This window comes from Myodes glareolus, chromosome 9, assembly GCF_982192425.1.
Source record: "Myodes glareolus chromosome 9, mMyoGla1.1, whole genome shotgun sequence".
Taxonomy (NCBI): Eukaryota; Metazoa; Chordata; class Mammalia; order Rodentia; family Cricetidae; genus Myodes; species Myodes glareolus.
Genome location: NC_142034.1, coordinates 17,728,719 through 17,745,526, shown reverse-complemented (window position 1 = coordinate 17,745,526; position 16,808 = coordinate 17,728,719). Strand labels below are relative to the sequence as shown.

The following is a 16,808-nucleotide window of genomic DNA, read 5'->3' as shown; positions in this document are numbered from 1 at the left end:
CTTTGTAACTTAGGAGGAGGTTGTCCAGAAGAAGGTTTCTTTCTGTAGAAGAGACTGGTAATTTTAGGGGTGGAAGATTAAAAAAAAAATCCAAAACTCAGTACATACTGTGGGAAATTGTCAAACAATAAGAAATTTCTAGCTCTTATCCTTTAATCCATTGAGAATCCCAAAGTTTAAGATGAGGTTCAGTGAAGGGAAATGGGAGAACGTGAGATCAGGAACACAGAAGACGCTCGGCTCCGAGAGCCCTTACCATCTTTGTGAACTGATGGCTTCTACACCGTCTTTATAATCTTCACATTCTTTGCCAGGATTTTATTCAAGTTTTATATGCAATTGAAAGATTTACCTTAGTAGGTTTAATATGTGTGATACAAAGGCCCTGAAAGAGAAGTGAAGGGGTAAGACACTAAAATTTCATCCTATCCACACTTAATGTATTCAGAGTACATTTGTTCCTTTAATCCATTCTAACACTACAGATGATCTCTTAATAATCAAAAAATAGTAAGAAATTTCTCTCAGAAAACCCAACAAAACCAGTGTCAGAAAAGAAATTTCAGTCTCACTGACTAGAACCTGCAGCTTGTTGCCTATTGCCACTGCCCCCTTTCAGTGATCAACTAACCAGTCTCTTAAAATGTCGTGTGTGCTGGTCTAGAGAAGAGCCTTTTATTCTACTCCATTCCTGAACACCCTTTTAACACTTTAAGTGTTAATTTAACTGTGGCCTTTGCACCAAAACTAGGTCACAATTAAGAGTCACTGGTCTCTTTTAAAATCTCGCGGTAATTGTTTCTAAGGGAGAAGTGACCATGCTCAGTAAGCTACACTCTTCTGGGAAGCATGGGTTTGAATCACACAGGGAAGGAAAGGAAAGATCCAAACATAACCTGTGGTTAATAGACATTTACTGTAGTTTTGGGCTCTCAGGAAGTCAGGCTTATAAAACTATAAAAGACTCTCTAAAGCTGCATATTCATCACCTCAGAAATTCTCAAGAATATGCTATCTTAACAACTCTATATTCATTCATCTATATGTATGTGATATATGTTGGTGCAACATACTTACCCAGAAAGAGAAGCCATGACAGACCAAATTAGCGATTTTTCCAAGGCCAACTTGAATTTATGAGTTTATTGGGGTTACTAAGAGGAGTATGAGTGAAGGTTACTTACAGGGCCCAGGATGACTTTTAAAAAGCAATTGCATCATTGAAAAGCTCTTACAATGAGGACACTAAGAGAGACTTACATAGATCTAATCTACATGGGAAGTAGAAAGTAGGAAAAGACAAGATCTCCTGAGTAAATTGGGAGCATGGAGACCTTGGGGGAGGTTTGAAGTGGGAGAGGAGAGGCAGGTAGGGGAGCAGAGAAAAATGTAGAGCTCAATAAAAATCAATAAAAAAGAAAGAAAATCTCATTCTGGCACAGGTAAGTCTCACAGAAGCTGTAACCCTGGAGCTCTCAGCATAGTTTGTAGGCAGCTGTGCAAGTCTGGGAGATCTCTCAGAGCTGAGATGCTGGAGTCTCATTCCCTAAATTGTCCAGCTAAGTAGGAGCCGCTAAGAATTGGGCGAGTTCCTGCTTTCCCCAACTTGTGATCTTTTGTTTACCTCCTAAGTCTAAAGAGCCTTCCTCTCCTTTCCAGAGGGATATCTTAATTGTAAGGAAACAGAAATACAATAGTGTCCATATGTGTAAGTGTTCATGTGTATGTACAAGCAGGTATAGATGCTTGTGTGTACACACAGAGGCTAGAAGAGAGTGGAGAGTATGGTTCTTCACCTAATCCTTTGAGCAGTACCCCTCTGTGAACTGGGAGCTTCCATTTTCTCAGGTAGTTCAGAAGGCAGCAAGCCCCAGAAGTCCTCGTTTTTATCCTGTCAGCTGGGGTTACAGGTGTTCTGTGGGTGCCAATGTAGATGAAAGTTTCTGTCTTGCCTGGTTTCATAGCCATTCAGTCCCAAAGAAACACACAGGCCTATATTAAGTATAAACTGTTTGGCCTATTAGCTTATTTTTTTTACTAGCTCTTACAACTTAACCCATAATTCTTGTTTATGTTAGTGTTGTGACTTGGTACCATTTTATCAGTGAGGCATTGATCTCATCTTGCTTCCTCTGTGTCTGGCTGGTGACTGTGTCTGACTGGTGACTGTGTCTTTTCCTTTCCTCTTCCCAGAATTTTCTTAGTCAATTTGGCCCACCTAATCCTTCCTGCCTTGCTACTGGCCAATCAGCATTTTATTAAACTAATACGAGTGATAAATCTTTACACTGCACAAGAGCATTCTCCCACAGCACTAACCCACTTGCTGTGTCAGTGCTGGAATGGGAATTCCACTCTGATGACATTGTAGCAAGACCTATTCATGGATGAGCCACCTGTCCAGCTGTGGCTTCTTTCACTGAAATCATTGGTTTCCAACGGCCAGGAGGACAGTCAGAGAAACAGATAGGAATAAGGAGAAGAGATATAAGATGGATAAAATTAAATTGAAAATAGAATCAGGTTAAGAGACAGACCACACTGCAGTGAAGGATTAGCAGGTACTCCACAGGAAACATCTGGATACTCAGGTGACTGATAGTAGTTCCTTTTTGTGTTTAAAAGTATGAAATCTGTGAGTTTTGTACTCTAAATCATAAAATACCCTTGTATCTTGCTGTCTCAGATTATCCCAAAATAAGTTAAAAGGGAATGCGTTTTAATTTAGCTGCTTTACTGTGTGGTTTTTTTTCTGGACAATTAGAAAAGCAAAGTTAAAGTTCTGATAGTCCTATAAAATGTTAACTTGCAATGCAGAGATATAAATTATATATCTTACCTTATTAACACTTGCCAATCAAGTTAATAATAGCCAGAAATGAGTGTGTGTGTTTTTTTTAAAAAATATCCTGTCTTTCTTACTTTCCATTCCTCTTGTCTTTCTAAGGAGGGGAAATTGATGTGCACAGCCTGGACAGTTTATTTATTTATAAACAAATAAACCTGAACATTTTCAGGATATAGGAAATGAAGTTTTTTTTCCAAAGAAAAGTGTTAAGCAATGAACTAAAGTTAGTTTTATTCTGCTTTCTTGCTATTCCTGAAGATCTTTGTTAAAGTGAAAACTAAGATTCACCATCGTATTAATAATAATGCTTCCCTAAATTCTGCAAATGCCTTTTTGAAACAAAGGACACTGGTCCTGGAAAGCCCATACTCACTGCACAGGTCCAGATTCTTCGATAGGACTCGTTTCTATGACACTCACCTGCAAGTTTGTTTGTCTCTCACATGTGCCTGGTCCCTGTGGAGATCAGACACCTAATCTCCTTTGGTGAACTAGACATAAAGTCTAAAATTTAGTTGAATTAGGGGTAAATTAACTACCAAACCAAGTAAGTGAAAGTTAGATAGGTTAACCTGAGAGCATTTCAGTAGGAGCTCTCTGCAAAACATAACCCAACCTGTGATCTCAGACACATCAATGCTCACTTATGTTGTTTAATTTTTATCTAATTCTGTCACTGTAAAGGATAGTCAGTGTTCTTTAGAATATATTTTTGTTTATTCTTTCGTTTTTATTGCTTTCAACCTACCAGACAGAATATGTCTCATTTAATTATGTCCTTTGCTTGCAGTGAGAAATACAATCACTAGACAAACGCAGTCTTTATGGTGGCTCCATCCATTTCTAAAGCAGCAAATTATTTTTAAACTCATAGGTCTGCCTTAAATTGTGATAGAGTTGGTCTTTCTCATACTATCAACATGAACTGGATTATGAGGAAAAATATATGCCTATTTTGTGGAAACATCCTTGCCTTTGGTCTAATTCATTTTCAAACAATTTAAGGTCAATTAAGGCATATGAGAAAAGATTATTAGATAATCTTCTTCTTCTAAATCAACAATAGAGTTTTAAATACTCTGCTTACGGTGACCTGACCATCTGAGGTGTTACTAGAATGGTGTGAGGGAAAATGTGTGTACTGAAGCCTCCTAAAACATGGGGTGTGAGGCAAAGTGTGTGTACTGAAGCCTCCTGAAACACGGGGTGTGATGTGAAGGGTGTGTACTGAAGCCTCCTGAAACACGGGGTGTGAGGTGAAGGGTGTGTATTGAAGCCTCCTGAAACACAGGCTCAAGCCTAGATCCACAGTGAAATGAGAGGCACAGAAGTACCTTGACTGCCACATTTGTAGTAAAATTCACCATATCAAAGAGATTTAATTTATGAGAGAAGACCACCTATATCTGAAATGTGCCCTACCCAGACATACATTCATATAAAGTAGCTCCACACTTAGTGGTTTTACCTCCTTGTGTCTGAACACTGCCAGTGACTCAGGGAAACACACTTTTCACTTTCCTGACCTCACTGGCTCTGCTGTAGAAATAACTTGTAGACTATTCTGTCTCAGTAGGTCCAGGAAGGGAAAAAAGGATCTGCTTGACCTAGGTTTAACCACCTAAGAGCAATATATAAATTTGCATATAACAATGTTTTTCTTAACATGTATTTCTGATACTGATATATGCATATAATATGTGTGCAAATATTTTAATGACTTTGAATAAGTTATTTCATGCTTTTATTAATTCAGTAAATATTTATTGAATTATCTACAATCTGCATTTAAAAATTTTCATGGTATAAAAATGTTTTACATAATGCTATAATATATCACTTGCAATTTCAAGTAACTTACCAATACTGGAGATATTTAGTTTTTTCTCATGATAAAATATAACATATGAAATATGAAAAATCATCTACTTGTAACATAATTCTTTTCTTTTGTGTATTTCATACTAATATCTTTTCATGGCTGGTTTTTATAAGTTTCCATGGACTATGCATTGTGATAATATGCTGATCATTAGAATCGAAAGATTGGCTTCAAAATGATAAGTATTTTACTCACATAAATCAAGTTATATAATTAAGTTACTTGGATCTCAGTAGAGTGAGAGATAATCTAGATTAAACAATCATGAATGGTAAACTCAGTTTTTAATTTTATTATTTTTTAGAATTAAAAAAAGTTGATTCTCCAAAGTCTAAGAATTCAGTAAAATAGAATTCTCTTTAAGCTGTACATGTTTATTGTTAGAATTTCACTTTCCCTTATGACAGTGTATAAAGGCCAATGTTTTAAGAAGCATGTCTATATGTAGTGTGTTTACATCATGTTACTTCATCCCTTGTGTTCTCTGGGGAGAACATAGGCTAACATTCAGTTGCTAATAAATGCTTTTGAATTTCTTTAATGTTTCAAATTTCTAAATGAATGTTACATATACATTTTCTTACAGTTCAGGAGAAAGTGGAAGCAGACAAGTTTATGGATAAAGCAAAAGCTTTTACGGGTAAGTAAGCTACTCTTTAAATATCTTTGCTGATGGATGGTGGGAAACGTTTGACAAGGAAGGCTGCGGATAGGCAGGCTGGATTGGCAGACAGGACGGTCTCAGCTGTTTCTCCCTCACCTTTTCATTAGCTGCCCTTCCCCTCTGCCAGCATTTGCTTATTTGCTGAAATCTTTCTCTTGTTTTCTAGAGTTTGGACATAATCCAAACAGTTTTCCTTGTTTGCTCATCTTTAGAGAGTTTCTGTGGAGAGATGGTCCCATGGTGTCCTCTACTCCACTGTTCAGTGGAAAGATGGTCCACGGTGTTCTCTACTCCACTAATCTGTGGAGAGATGGTCCACGGTGTTCTCTACTCCAGTGTTCAGTGGAGAGATGGTCCACGGTGTCTTCTACTCCACTGTTTTGCAGTAGACTAGTTATGGAGTAGAGAATCTTTGAACAGATTATTTTCAACTGAAACCTCTGTAATGTTTTCTTAACCGATACAAATATGACACTCCAGCTTTCCACCTTTATGTAACAAAACACTTGACAAGAGTTTAGATCTTTAACAACTCAGTTAAATTCTCTGTTAGTATGACAGTTTGAATAAGAAAGTGCCAAAAGTTATTTATTTAAAAATAGTGAGTAGAAAAAAATTAACATTGGATAGGGTCAAATTATTAGTGACACTACAAAGTAAAAATCATGTTATTCAGGTCAAAAGATAATAGATACAATAAATGGTGGTGGAATACATAAATTTCCCATCTACTATTTAATATAATTTGGCTAATTATTAAAACAAATTGCTTTTCTATGTATTTTCTTTTCGTGTATTTTCTAAGTTAAGCTTGATAATATGGACAGTGTCCTGAAAAACCTGGGAGTGAAGCTCACGCCAAAGGAACAAGAAAGATTAATGGAGTATCTGCCATCTAGTGAAAGTTGTAAGTCCCTTTGTGTCTTAGAGGAGAGTATTGTACACGCAAAGACTTGAACCAAGGAATAAAAGTTCTTTTTGACAAGCTGGAGAGATGGCTTAGGTGTTAAAAGCTAGTCTCATAATCAGAAAAAGTTCTTTGTGGCTTTTTGTCTTCTCTGAGATAGGGTTTCAGGTAGACTAGGCTATCGTCAACCCACTGTGCAGCTGAGGTAAGCCTTGAACTCCTGGTCCTCTTGCCTCTCTCCTAAGTGCTGGGATAACAGGTGTACAGCACCTCCACACATGAAGATCCTTGTTTATCTGTGTAGATAAATGTGTTTCTTTTTGCATAGGGATGATGCGTTGTCAGAAAGTGAATTTTTCACCGTTTTGTGAAATGATTACTCTCTAATATTAGTGATTGTGTGTTTTCAAAGGGAAGAGGATTCATAGCGATGACATGAAGGGAGTTCTGGGAGACATGAAGATTGAGGTCACAGACGAAGAGCTCAAGAGCCTCCGGAACTCGCTGGCTTTTGTTGGTGAGCTCTGGAAACACTTCTCAGACCACCAGACCCTGCAGAGCCTGTGAATAGGTTCTAGATTTGTGCTTATTCCTGCTGAAAACTGCTAGAAATGGTTAGAAAAGTCAGGGTATTTTTGCTTAGATATAGTAAGGAGGACACACACACACACACATACACACACACACACATACACACACACACATACACACACACATACACACACACATACACACACACATACACACACACATACACACACACACATATACACACACACATACACACACACATACACACACACACACACACACACACACAGAGGACAACTTGTGGTGGGGAATTGGTTCTCTCGTTCCACGTGTTGGTTCCAGAGATTAAACTTAGGCCCTCAGACTTGGACACAAGTGTCTTTACCCAATGACCCATGTCGCTGTCCTGTTTCTGGTTTTTATATTGATTATTAAACGCTCTTATATGGAATAAATGGAAGTTAAAACAGAAAAGTCTTCTTCATTTAAGTGCATTTTCTCTCTGTCTTTATTACAGTAACAGCTAACCCTTTCAAATCAGATTGCACACATGCAAAAATACACTTCTGTGTCTTAAACTCATTTTCTATCCTCGTGTATTTTCTAAGGAGGAGAAGTCAAGCTTGATAATATGGACAGTGTCCTGAAAAACCTGGGAGTGAAGCTCACGCCAAAGGAGCAAGAAAGGTTAATGGAGTATCTGCCATCTAGTGAGAGTTGTAAGTCCCTTTGTGTCTTAGAGGAGAGCTTTGTACATGCAAAGCTAGGCATTAACTACTAGTCATGTGACCACGGCCTCTTCACAGGACTGTAGTGAAGTCACATGGTCCTCACCTTCCACCTGCTGGGCCGCCTCAGCCCTCTGTTAGATGTTAATGCTGAACCACAAGTGAGCACAGGTGTTTTCACAACTAGAAGCAGGCTCACCAGGACTAGAACAAAAGCCATAATTCAGACGCTAAGGATGAATGGGAAGGGATGACTCATTATTATAAGTAATCCTCCAAATATTGTCCTGGGGTCACTAATCATTTCACTCCCATTTCACATTTCCCTCCCATTTCACAGTATTTTATACAAAATATTTAGGCTCACATTTTCATGAGCATCCTCTTGCTATTTGATGGAAACTCAGTTCTTTAACTTCAGCCCAGAATCTTCCCTAGCTGAAAACAAAACAAAACAAAACAAAGCAAAACAAAACAAAAACAGATTTCTAGTGTATTTTGTCTGTAAAGAATTGTCTTCAGAGTGCTTCAGATCTTTAGATCTCAATTAATCATATATAACACTTAATGTTAAACACTTTTGGCCTTTTGGCTAAGATCTAATGTTAAAAAAAATCTATTATAAAATGTCTCTTAATTCTACATTCTCAAAAGGGCTACATTAAATACTGAAAGCTTTCCCTCATTTTCCACTAAAATTGGATTCATTTCCCCTCCAATATGTGGAGTTTAAATATAAAATCTATAGTTTATGTTCTTGAGCTCAATAAAGAGGTAAAGATAAAAGACAAAGGTGAAAAGTTAATGGATTTTGAATTATCTCTTCTTTTGTATCTTCTGGTTTGTTTTATATGTGACATTTTGAAGTTAACACCTAATTTTGAATTTTCTTGTAGCTCATGGAAAAATTTCATTCAATCAACTGCTAGATGCAGTGGCAGAGGTTATAGGTGAGACTTAATCCTAATTATTGTCCCTTATGCTATACTGAATTACATCCTGAGGCTCTCTTCTATCATGTCTTTTTGTTCTCTCATTTTACCATTTCAGTTCAGAAAATATTTAATTATCTTGAATACCAACTGGGAAGCTACAACTCTTAGGCCAAATAATTTGGGGGGAAGCATTTTCTTGTACCATACCCACCTTCGCTAGCTTATGTATTACTGGTGGCTTCTTTCATGCTGTCGTGGTAAAGCTAAGTAGCTGTGATGTTGATTTCATGTTCTGTAAAGCCTAAACTGTCTACTGTCTTTCATAAGGGTTTTTCTTCTTTAGACAATTACGATTTACCAATGAAGTGGACAAATGGAAATTATTGTGACAGTCTCTTACACTCTAAGTCATCCTGTGAATGATAAGTTATATGAACACTCTAACTTTGGGTTTCCTATACTTAACAAATGTCCATGCGGTGCCTTGGCAGACTTTCTCTGCTCTCCAAGATATACCCTACACTATACCTAGCCCATATAATGTGAACAGTGGGAAGGAATTTTTTTCTGGTTGCAACCAAAACTCTTGGATTTAACATTTTGTAAGACAGCCCAGAGTATGCAGAACAGAAAGGTTTGGCCACAGTCAAAATGCTGTGAGCACACGATGGTATTAAACCATTTTAAGACAATATAAGAAACAACTGAGAATGTGATAAGTTCATGAGGTTGGGGTAGAGTGCATGAAAGGACCCCTCTATCTAAATCAAGGGCAGACACGGAACCGAGCTTCCGAGTCTGTCAGCCAAATCAGTCTTCCTTGACAACATTGGTTACAAGACCCTGAGCGCAGAGTTGAGCAAGTGGGCCTGCAGATGAATCATATTCTGGTCAATGTTTTTTTTTTAATAAAAAGAATGCAGAGATATGTCTGGTAAGTAGTTGTAGGTTGCCAACAAATATATAAGCAATGAAGCTGAAATAGCAGATTTTCTTAATTTCTTAGTCGAATTAAATATGCTGTGGGGCAGAAGCACGTTGCACTGAACTGACTTCTTAAGTGGTCAGAACCAAAGATAACAACATTCATAATGAAAGATAAGTAGAGCCAGGGAATTGGTCAACTATCTGTGTGCCCTGTGACTCCGTCCTTCAACTAAAGCTCCTGTATTGTGAGGCACAGTGTATGGCTGGTCTGAGGATGCAACAGTTGCAGGCCACTTCTTTGTGAAGCTTTTGAAGCTGCTGGTTAATAAGTAAATGTTGGTTTCCAAGCTTTAGAGATGTTCATATCGCATATCCATTCATGTCTCCATTCAGTGTCTTTGTTTTTAAGGGAGAGAAGTTAATATCAAAGACATAAAAGATACTCTGGAACAAATGGGACTAGAGCTCACAGACGAGGAATGCTCCCACGTGGAGAGCATGCTTCCAATTAATGGTAAGCATGTAGAAAACCAAAATAGCCTTTAGGAGGCCACATGAAACCCTACTGGTTTGTAAGCTAATTAAAACCATACTTTAAAAAAAAAATAACTTGAGCAGAGGATCCCTCTTGTGGGTGAGCAATGCTATTCCTGAAGGCATGGGTTATTAAGTGAAAATCTTAGTGTTAGGTTTAGGTTCCCTCCCTGTGAGTAATTGGTCAGGGAGGCTGCAGAGACCCCCAAAACAGACAGGATACTGCCATTGTTTGTGGTTGTTCACCTTAGCTAGGAGGTAAAGCGTTTAGGCAGAAGGACACCACAAGTTTTGTGTAATTTTCTTAAAGTTCTGTAACTACTTATAGTTGAAACCCTTAAAAAAATAGACACTGCCATGCAGTCCCATTTTTAGAAAGAAACCCAGCTGTCTCTTTACAGTTTGGAATCATCTGTGTCTTCAGTCATTTATCTAGCATTAGAAAAAGGACGTCGATTTTTATTTTCTTATTTCAGTGGGAAGATATTTTCAACATTCGTGGGATTTTATGTAAAGGTGAATGGTTGGGAAAGTCCTAGATGAAAAGCTGGAGGGAACTAAAGGGAGGACAGGGAAGAACTGAGACACCTCTGCTTCACTGTAGCAGCATGGACTATTCTCCCAGGGTCTAGGAAGCCGTACTCAGAACTTTTTTCGTTTGTCTTGTTTTTTGTTTGTTTATTTGTTTTTGTCCTTTGGAAATAGAAAATCCCTTTCCTGGGGTGAATCATGAGGTTAATGCCTGATTCTCTCCGTACAGCCAGTGGCATGGTGTACCAGAACAGGTTGCTGGAGGATGTGCTCGCCTCTAAAAGTGAGTGGGTGTGGAAGGCTCATGGCCGCGAGTGTCTCGTGTTCTCCAGGTTCAGAACCTGCAGGACGTTGATGACATTTTACATAGTTTCTGCGTGATTTTGCCAAATACATTCTTGAACTATTCTTTTCATTCAAAAATGATTTTTAATTAATATTTTAGGAAATTGTACAAAGTAATGTTACCCACCAAGACCTCTTCATGCATGTCTGTCATTACACTTTGCTCTCATCCTTCTTTCCATTGCCCGCCCGTGTCCTCTGTCCTGCCCATCTGCTCCCTCCTTTTCTCCTTGTTAGTCCCCTCTCGGCTTCCATGTCACACATACTCCAAAGTCAGCTCTTTTCCCATCAGGTTAAGATCACCTCCTCTCTCTCCCCTTCCAGTTTCATGACCTACACACACACCACCACCAAATACCTATATTACACATATTCATTTATATACACACACGTATGTGCATGTGTTCATGAACATTTAGGGAAAAAAGTAAGGTAAAACCAAATACTAGTAAATGTGGAGAAAAGAGGAAAGACTGGTGGAGACAGCTGGAAAAAGAAAAGAATCTAGAAATAGGAAAAAGAAAAAAGCCTTCAAATTTAAAAATGAATAGATGTAACTACATGAATATTTAAAGAATAACAAAGATATGTTAAAACACAATAAAGTAAAAGCCCTGTTATGTAGTGTGCAGTAATGTGTAGTAGCAGAAAGCTTGGAATCACAAAAATAAATGACAAAAGGCGTGGAACAGGGAATGTTAGAGAACCTTCCCCTGGTCCTCAAGTTCAAGGCTAAGAAATGCCTTTTAAAGTGTTCCTCACCCTTAGCAACTAAGGAAATGCAAATGAAAACAATTTTCAGTCCCATCTCGCTGCAGTCAGAATGCCTAAGATCAACAAAACTATCAACAATGCTGGCGAGTAGTGAGGGGGTGAGAATGCAAACTGCGGCAGCCACTCTGGAAATCAGTATGGAGAAGCTTCAAAGACCTAAAAATAAATAGAGGGTTTTTTCTTTTAAAGGCACTTTATGTCACCAGCGATTGTGACAACCTAAGTAGAAAAAGCAGCAAACTTTCACGCACATGTATCAGAGTTAAAAAAAAAATGTGTAAAAATCAAACAGCCCCCAGCCTGTCAATGATAGCAAACAATGGAACTCCATGCATCACTAGAATATGAAGTCACTGAGCACTTTCAAAAGAGACTAGGTAAACTTACAAAAATTTAAATATATCAGTGTTTTTCTCCAGCTATTCCACTGAAATGTGTGTCGGGAGCTTGTTTACTGAGTCACTCAGCCCTACACATGCACACACACACAATGTTATTGCGATCTATACTGTTTCTCCTAACAAAAACTTGGAAACAACCTAAGTGTTCATCTGCACAGCAGGTCACTATGTAATGGTCCAATGTTGTTATAGAACAGTAGGCAGCAAGATGAAAGAAGTGTTCCATGATTTTGTATGAACAGACATGAAACTACAGGAAGAATGCAAATGAAAGTGGCAGGAGGAATTCACAGTGTGGTTCATGTAAGCTTTACAGCTGTGCAAACCAGCTCCCACATACATGTGCAAACCAGCTCCCACATACATGTGCGAACCAGCTCCCACATACATGTGCGAACCAGCTCCCACATACATGTGCGAACCAGCTCCCACATACATGTGCAAACCAGCTCCCACATACATGTGCGAACCAGCTCCCACATACATGTGCTAACCAGCTCCCACATACATTGCAAACCAGCTCCCACATACATGTGCGAACCAGCTCCCACATACATGTGAAAACCAGCTCCCACATACATGTGCGAACCAGCTCCCACATACATGTGAAAACCAGCTCCCACATACATGTGAAATATCCCTAAGAATTTGAGCACACTGAAGACAGTAGATTCCTCCTAGGAAAGGGGGTGAGAAAATAATGAGGATCGTCTCCCTGCTTTGTCGGTGACTGTTTGTTCCTAAAGCTGGTTGGGTTCCATAGATGTCAATCATATTTTCATGAAGATTTTGCAAACCTTTAATACTTTTAATTTAACAAAAAAGTCAGAAGAATTCTTCTTCTAAATTCTTAGCTAACCTCTGGGGAAAGTCCTGTGCATTTGTGGACTTTCGTGTTCTCATTTATGGAAGTGGTATAGGACTTACACCATTACCTTCAACACTTAGCTATACAAACTGCTCCAAAGTAAAGGGTTTAACTCCACATTCATACTGGCAGTCCTTGTACAACCAACCGCACAGCATTGGGCTGGAGCCTGACAGGCACACTATGACAGTAATACACAGCTTGTGTTGTATTTTGTGGTCATTCGATCTTATTTATATTCCTCTCTTTTTCCAAAGATGGGATTGTGGATGTTGCTAGCATTGATAGGATTTTGCAACATATGGGCATGAAACTCACAGAAATGGAGAGAGAAGATTTGACAAAGAAACTGCCTGTTGATGGTGAGCATGTAAATCTAAATGTTTGCGAAAACTTGAGAATGCGTGTGTCCATGTAGTGAACTCTGAAAAGGAATTTTCCGTTAAGGAGATAACATTTATTAAAACAGACATTGAATTCGGAATAACAGAAAGTGCTATTCTTTCTTATTATTTATTAATATATACCAGAAACTCCTTTAATTTAAATCCAAGGGATTGCTAAAAGAGTGATTAGAACTGTTACCAGGACTAGAAAAAAATCAGATAGTTGGGAAAAAGTAGCCTAAAAAAGTCTGGAGTGGAGTTAAGTCTGGGAAAATAGAAAATAGCAACTCAAAACTAGAGCATATTACCATGAGACAAAGACTGCAGCCATATGGCCATGCTTCTCACTTTCTCACATCAAGGGCCTTCAAACATTCAAGCAATCACACTTGGAATGGTACCTTACAGAGCTGCAGTGTCCCACTTCACAGCCCAAACACTGCAATTTGCCCAATTTGTCAATCAACCTCTTTAATAATTTAGAAGCAAATTCTGAAGCACAGTTAAAGCTGAATTAGTGTTGAAGTGTAGTAGATCAAAGAAATTGCTTAAAGAATAATTTAAAGAAGCCATTCATGAAAGAGAACATTTTGTATTATTCAGTTAATGTGAAATGTCTAGAATTGGTTACAGAGCAGAAGTGGCGTGAAGTGGCGGCTACACGCTAATGCATGTGAGGTTTGAGGTGATGAAAGTGTTCTTAGATCCTGGGCATGGGTGTGTGGTTCTGTGCACACCAAGAACTTGCAGCTATTTTGAGCATAATTCACACACCATAAAATGCAACTGTGTAATGTGTGAATTATTTTCACATAAGTCTTTCAAGATTATTGATCATAACCTGAAGAAGGATACTTAAAAGAAATCCCACACAAGCTCAGAATTGAGAACAATAGACGGTTATTTATTTAGGGGTAGACTCACAAATCAGAATCCTCTGATGGAAGGGAGAACAGAAACCAGATCCTGCAGCCAGAAAAGAGACCGGACACACGCTTTACATGGGCATAAATAGTACAAGAGGCCATACCCCAGTGGGCGGGTAACTACTGGCTGTATAATTTCCTGTTTTATTTTTTAGTTAAAGGGAAAAATAAGGAACAAATTTTCTTCTCTTAGGAGCTTTAGTGACACTGTGGACAACTGATACTCTGTTCTGGTCACTTTCAGTTGTCAATAGGATGATTAATAAAATCTCACATTATTAGGGGCGTGTTTGAGTTAATGATCTCAATTATCAGTTTCTAAATTACATAAACATGGGCTTAAATATTTTTATTCACAATAGAAAAGCAGAAAATTGTTTTGCAGAGAGCACTTCATAGTTTTTTTTGTTTTTTGTTTTTGTTTTTTGTTTTTTTGGCAATGAAGGAAGAAACATCTGAGATTCTAAGCTGCCTAAGTTTCCAAGCAAATTCTAGATGTGCATCATGCTTTCATTGCAATTCTTTCTAAATTGGTTTTACAAATAAATACTGAGCTTCTACTTTATGAAATATGTTATTCCTTGGCGTGATTATTTATTTCTAAATAACATAAGAGTAACAAACTGGAGCCCAAAAATATCAACTCATTACTTAAGGATATCAGTTTTAAATCCATATTGAAACATTATTATTATAGCACATTCAACTTGTAAATCATGACGCCTGCTCTTGACGTTGGCAGAGTTTACAGAATTAACAGTTTTCTGGGGCATAGCCATCAAGCAGACTCTATGGGAGAAGGTAATTTAATATTGTCATTTACCCTTGACAGTTGCAAGATAAATTTCCTATCTCAAAATAGATTGTGCTCTGGTAAGCATGATTTAGATTTCTAGCTCACAAGATAGAAATCATTGGATAAAATAATACAGTCTACAAATATTACATTTTACCTATTTCTTACTTTATTGAGTATCAATATGTACACTTATATTGGATGTGTGTGTTCTCTTACCAGAGACTGAGAAGGTTGAATTGAGAATGTTGCTGAATTTGCTGAAAGCTTATACTGGTGAGTACCCACTCTGATGTATATTAATGTTTAAAATAATTGCTCAAGTTATGCAGTTGGTATATTTTTGTCCTATGACTGTTTCAACTAATAGGTTCTCTGAAAATCTTATTTGGAGCTTTGTCTTAGACTTTATAATAAAATTTAAATGTTTTATTTTTGTAAGGAAGATTGAAAGACCTACTTTTCATAAATTAATAATATTTACTTCACCAGGATTCAAATAACCCTTGTCTTGATGTCCATAGGAAATAATAGTGCCGCTGTGCAGACAATGCTCACTTAACTAAAATCACCCTATTAATTTCTCCTTCCAGAATTATAAATCTCTCATTCTAATTTGCTAAGAACTCTTAACCAAAAGTACTGCTCAGCTGGATTAGCCACACACAAACTCATCACTAAGAGAATATTCCTTTTATAATAAATTAAGGAACGCTACCCTGTCTGTGGTTCCCCTCATGAGTCTCTGTAGTTGAAGGTGATTTTTCCAGTGTACTGCTTGAAGTTTAAGGTGAGGTAGAACAGATGAGTTTCCTATGATCAGACATAATTAAATTATTCTCCAGATGGCCAGAGGTTAATGTTATTATTTCTCAAAAGGAAAAAAGGTTGATGTCAATGATCTACCAACACTTTTGAGAGACATGGGGATTGAACTCACCGAGAGAGAAGAGGAGATGTTATTTCAAGCCCTTCCCATGGATGGTGAGCCACACAAACGCATTTTCAAGGGACTGGATGCCTGGGAGTCTTGGCATAGTTTGCTAAACTCATCTCTTCCATTATTTCCTCTAAGAAGTGCTGAAAATGAATGGGAAAAATGCATCTCCTGTCATAGAGCTTTAATCGGAGACTCAGCAAGCTTTTCAATAATTCTGCCGTCAGAATTGATTAATTGCTGAAGTATGACCCACTCAGGTGACTGGGCTCTAAATCCACAAGAGAGAGAACAAAGGGGAGTGAGTGACCAGGTCACATAAAGGCAAGAAGAGAGCAGGAGAGGAAAGGAGGAAATGGAGATGGTATCTGCATATCTCTCCATCAGTTTTCTCACCATCTATGTTTTTGTCACTAAGAGAATTTACTTTTTAAAAAATTACATTTATTTCATAGGACATTAGGGAAGATTTCTCTTTAAAAAGCTTTAAAAGTTTACTTACTGGAACTAGCCAGTTGCACAGTAACTGTGTGACTTGCTTTTCCGTGGGAGATACATTTCACTTTATTTTTCTTATAGATGCTGGGATGGTGTATCATAACAGAATGTTGGAAGAAGTGAAGTCTATGAAAGGTTTGTGAGAAGTGGAATTGGCCGAAACATCTGCTGGAAAGCCAGCATGTGCATTTATGACAGTCGGTTTATGTGTATGTCTCTATATTTAGATTTCCCATCTTCTACATGCAAGACTCTGATATAATCATTCATAGTATATCATTACAAGATGCCCATTCTTGAACCTTTTAAAATTGCATCCTCAAATAATCATGCAAAAATATAACTGCACATAGAATGTAATATAGAAAATAATACCGTTTTTTTTTCCTC

The 16,808-nt window shown here is 37.8% G+C and overlaps 1 protein-coding gene across 1 annotated transcript in view; it reads left to right on the top strand.

Moving 5' to 3' along the window:
* Window positions 1–16,808, top strand: part of Efcab3 (EF-hand calcium binding domain 3) — a 362,829-nt gene that overhangs the window by 136,519 nt on the left and 209,502 nt on the right. The window contains exons 49-59 of the mRNA XM_087909544.1: window positions 5,317–5,370; window positions 6,200–6,301; window positions 6,714–6,818; window positions 7,441–7,551; window positions 8,457–8,510; window positions 9,832–9,936; window positions 10,717–10,770; window positions 13,133–13,237; window positions 15,206–15,259; window positions 15,863–15,967; window positions 16,500–16,553. Coding sequence (XP_087765670.1) covers window positions 5,317–5,370; window positions 6,200–6,301; window positions 6,714–6,818; window positions 7,441–7,551; window positions 8,457–8,510; window positions 9,832–9,936; window positions 10,717–10,770; window positions 13,133–13,237; window positions 15,206–15,259; window positions 15,863–15,967; window positions 16,500–16,553 — 903 coding nt within the window. The remainder of the gene's footprint in view (window positions 1–5,316; window positions 5,371–6,199; window positions 6,302–6,713; window positions 6,819–7,440; window positions 7,552–8,456; window positions 8,511–9,831; window positions 9,937–10,716; window positions 10,771–13,132; window positions 13,238–15,205; window positions 15,260–15,862; window positions 15,968–16,499; window positions 16,554–16,808) is intronic.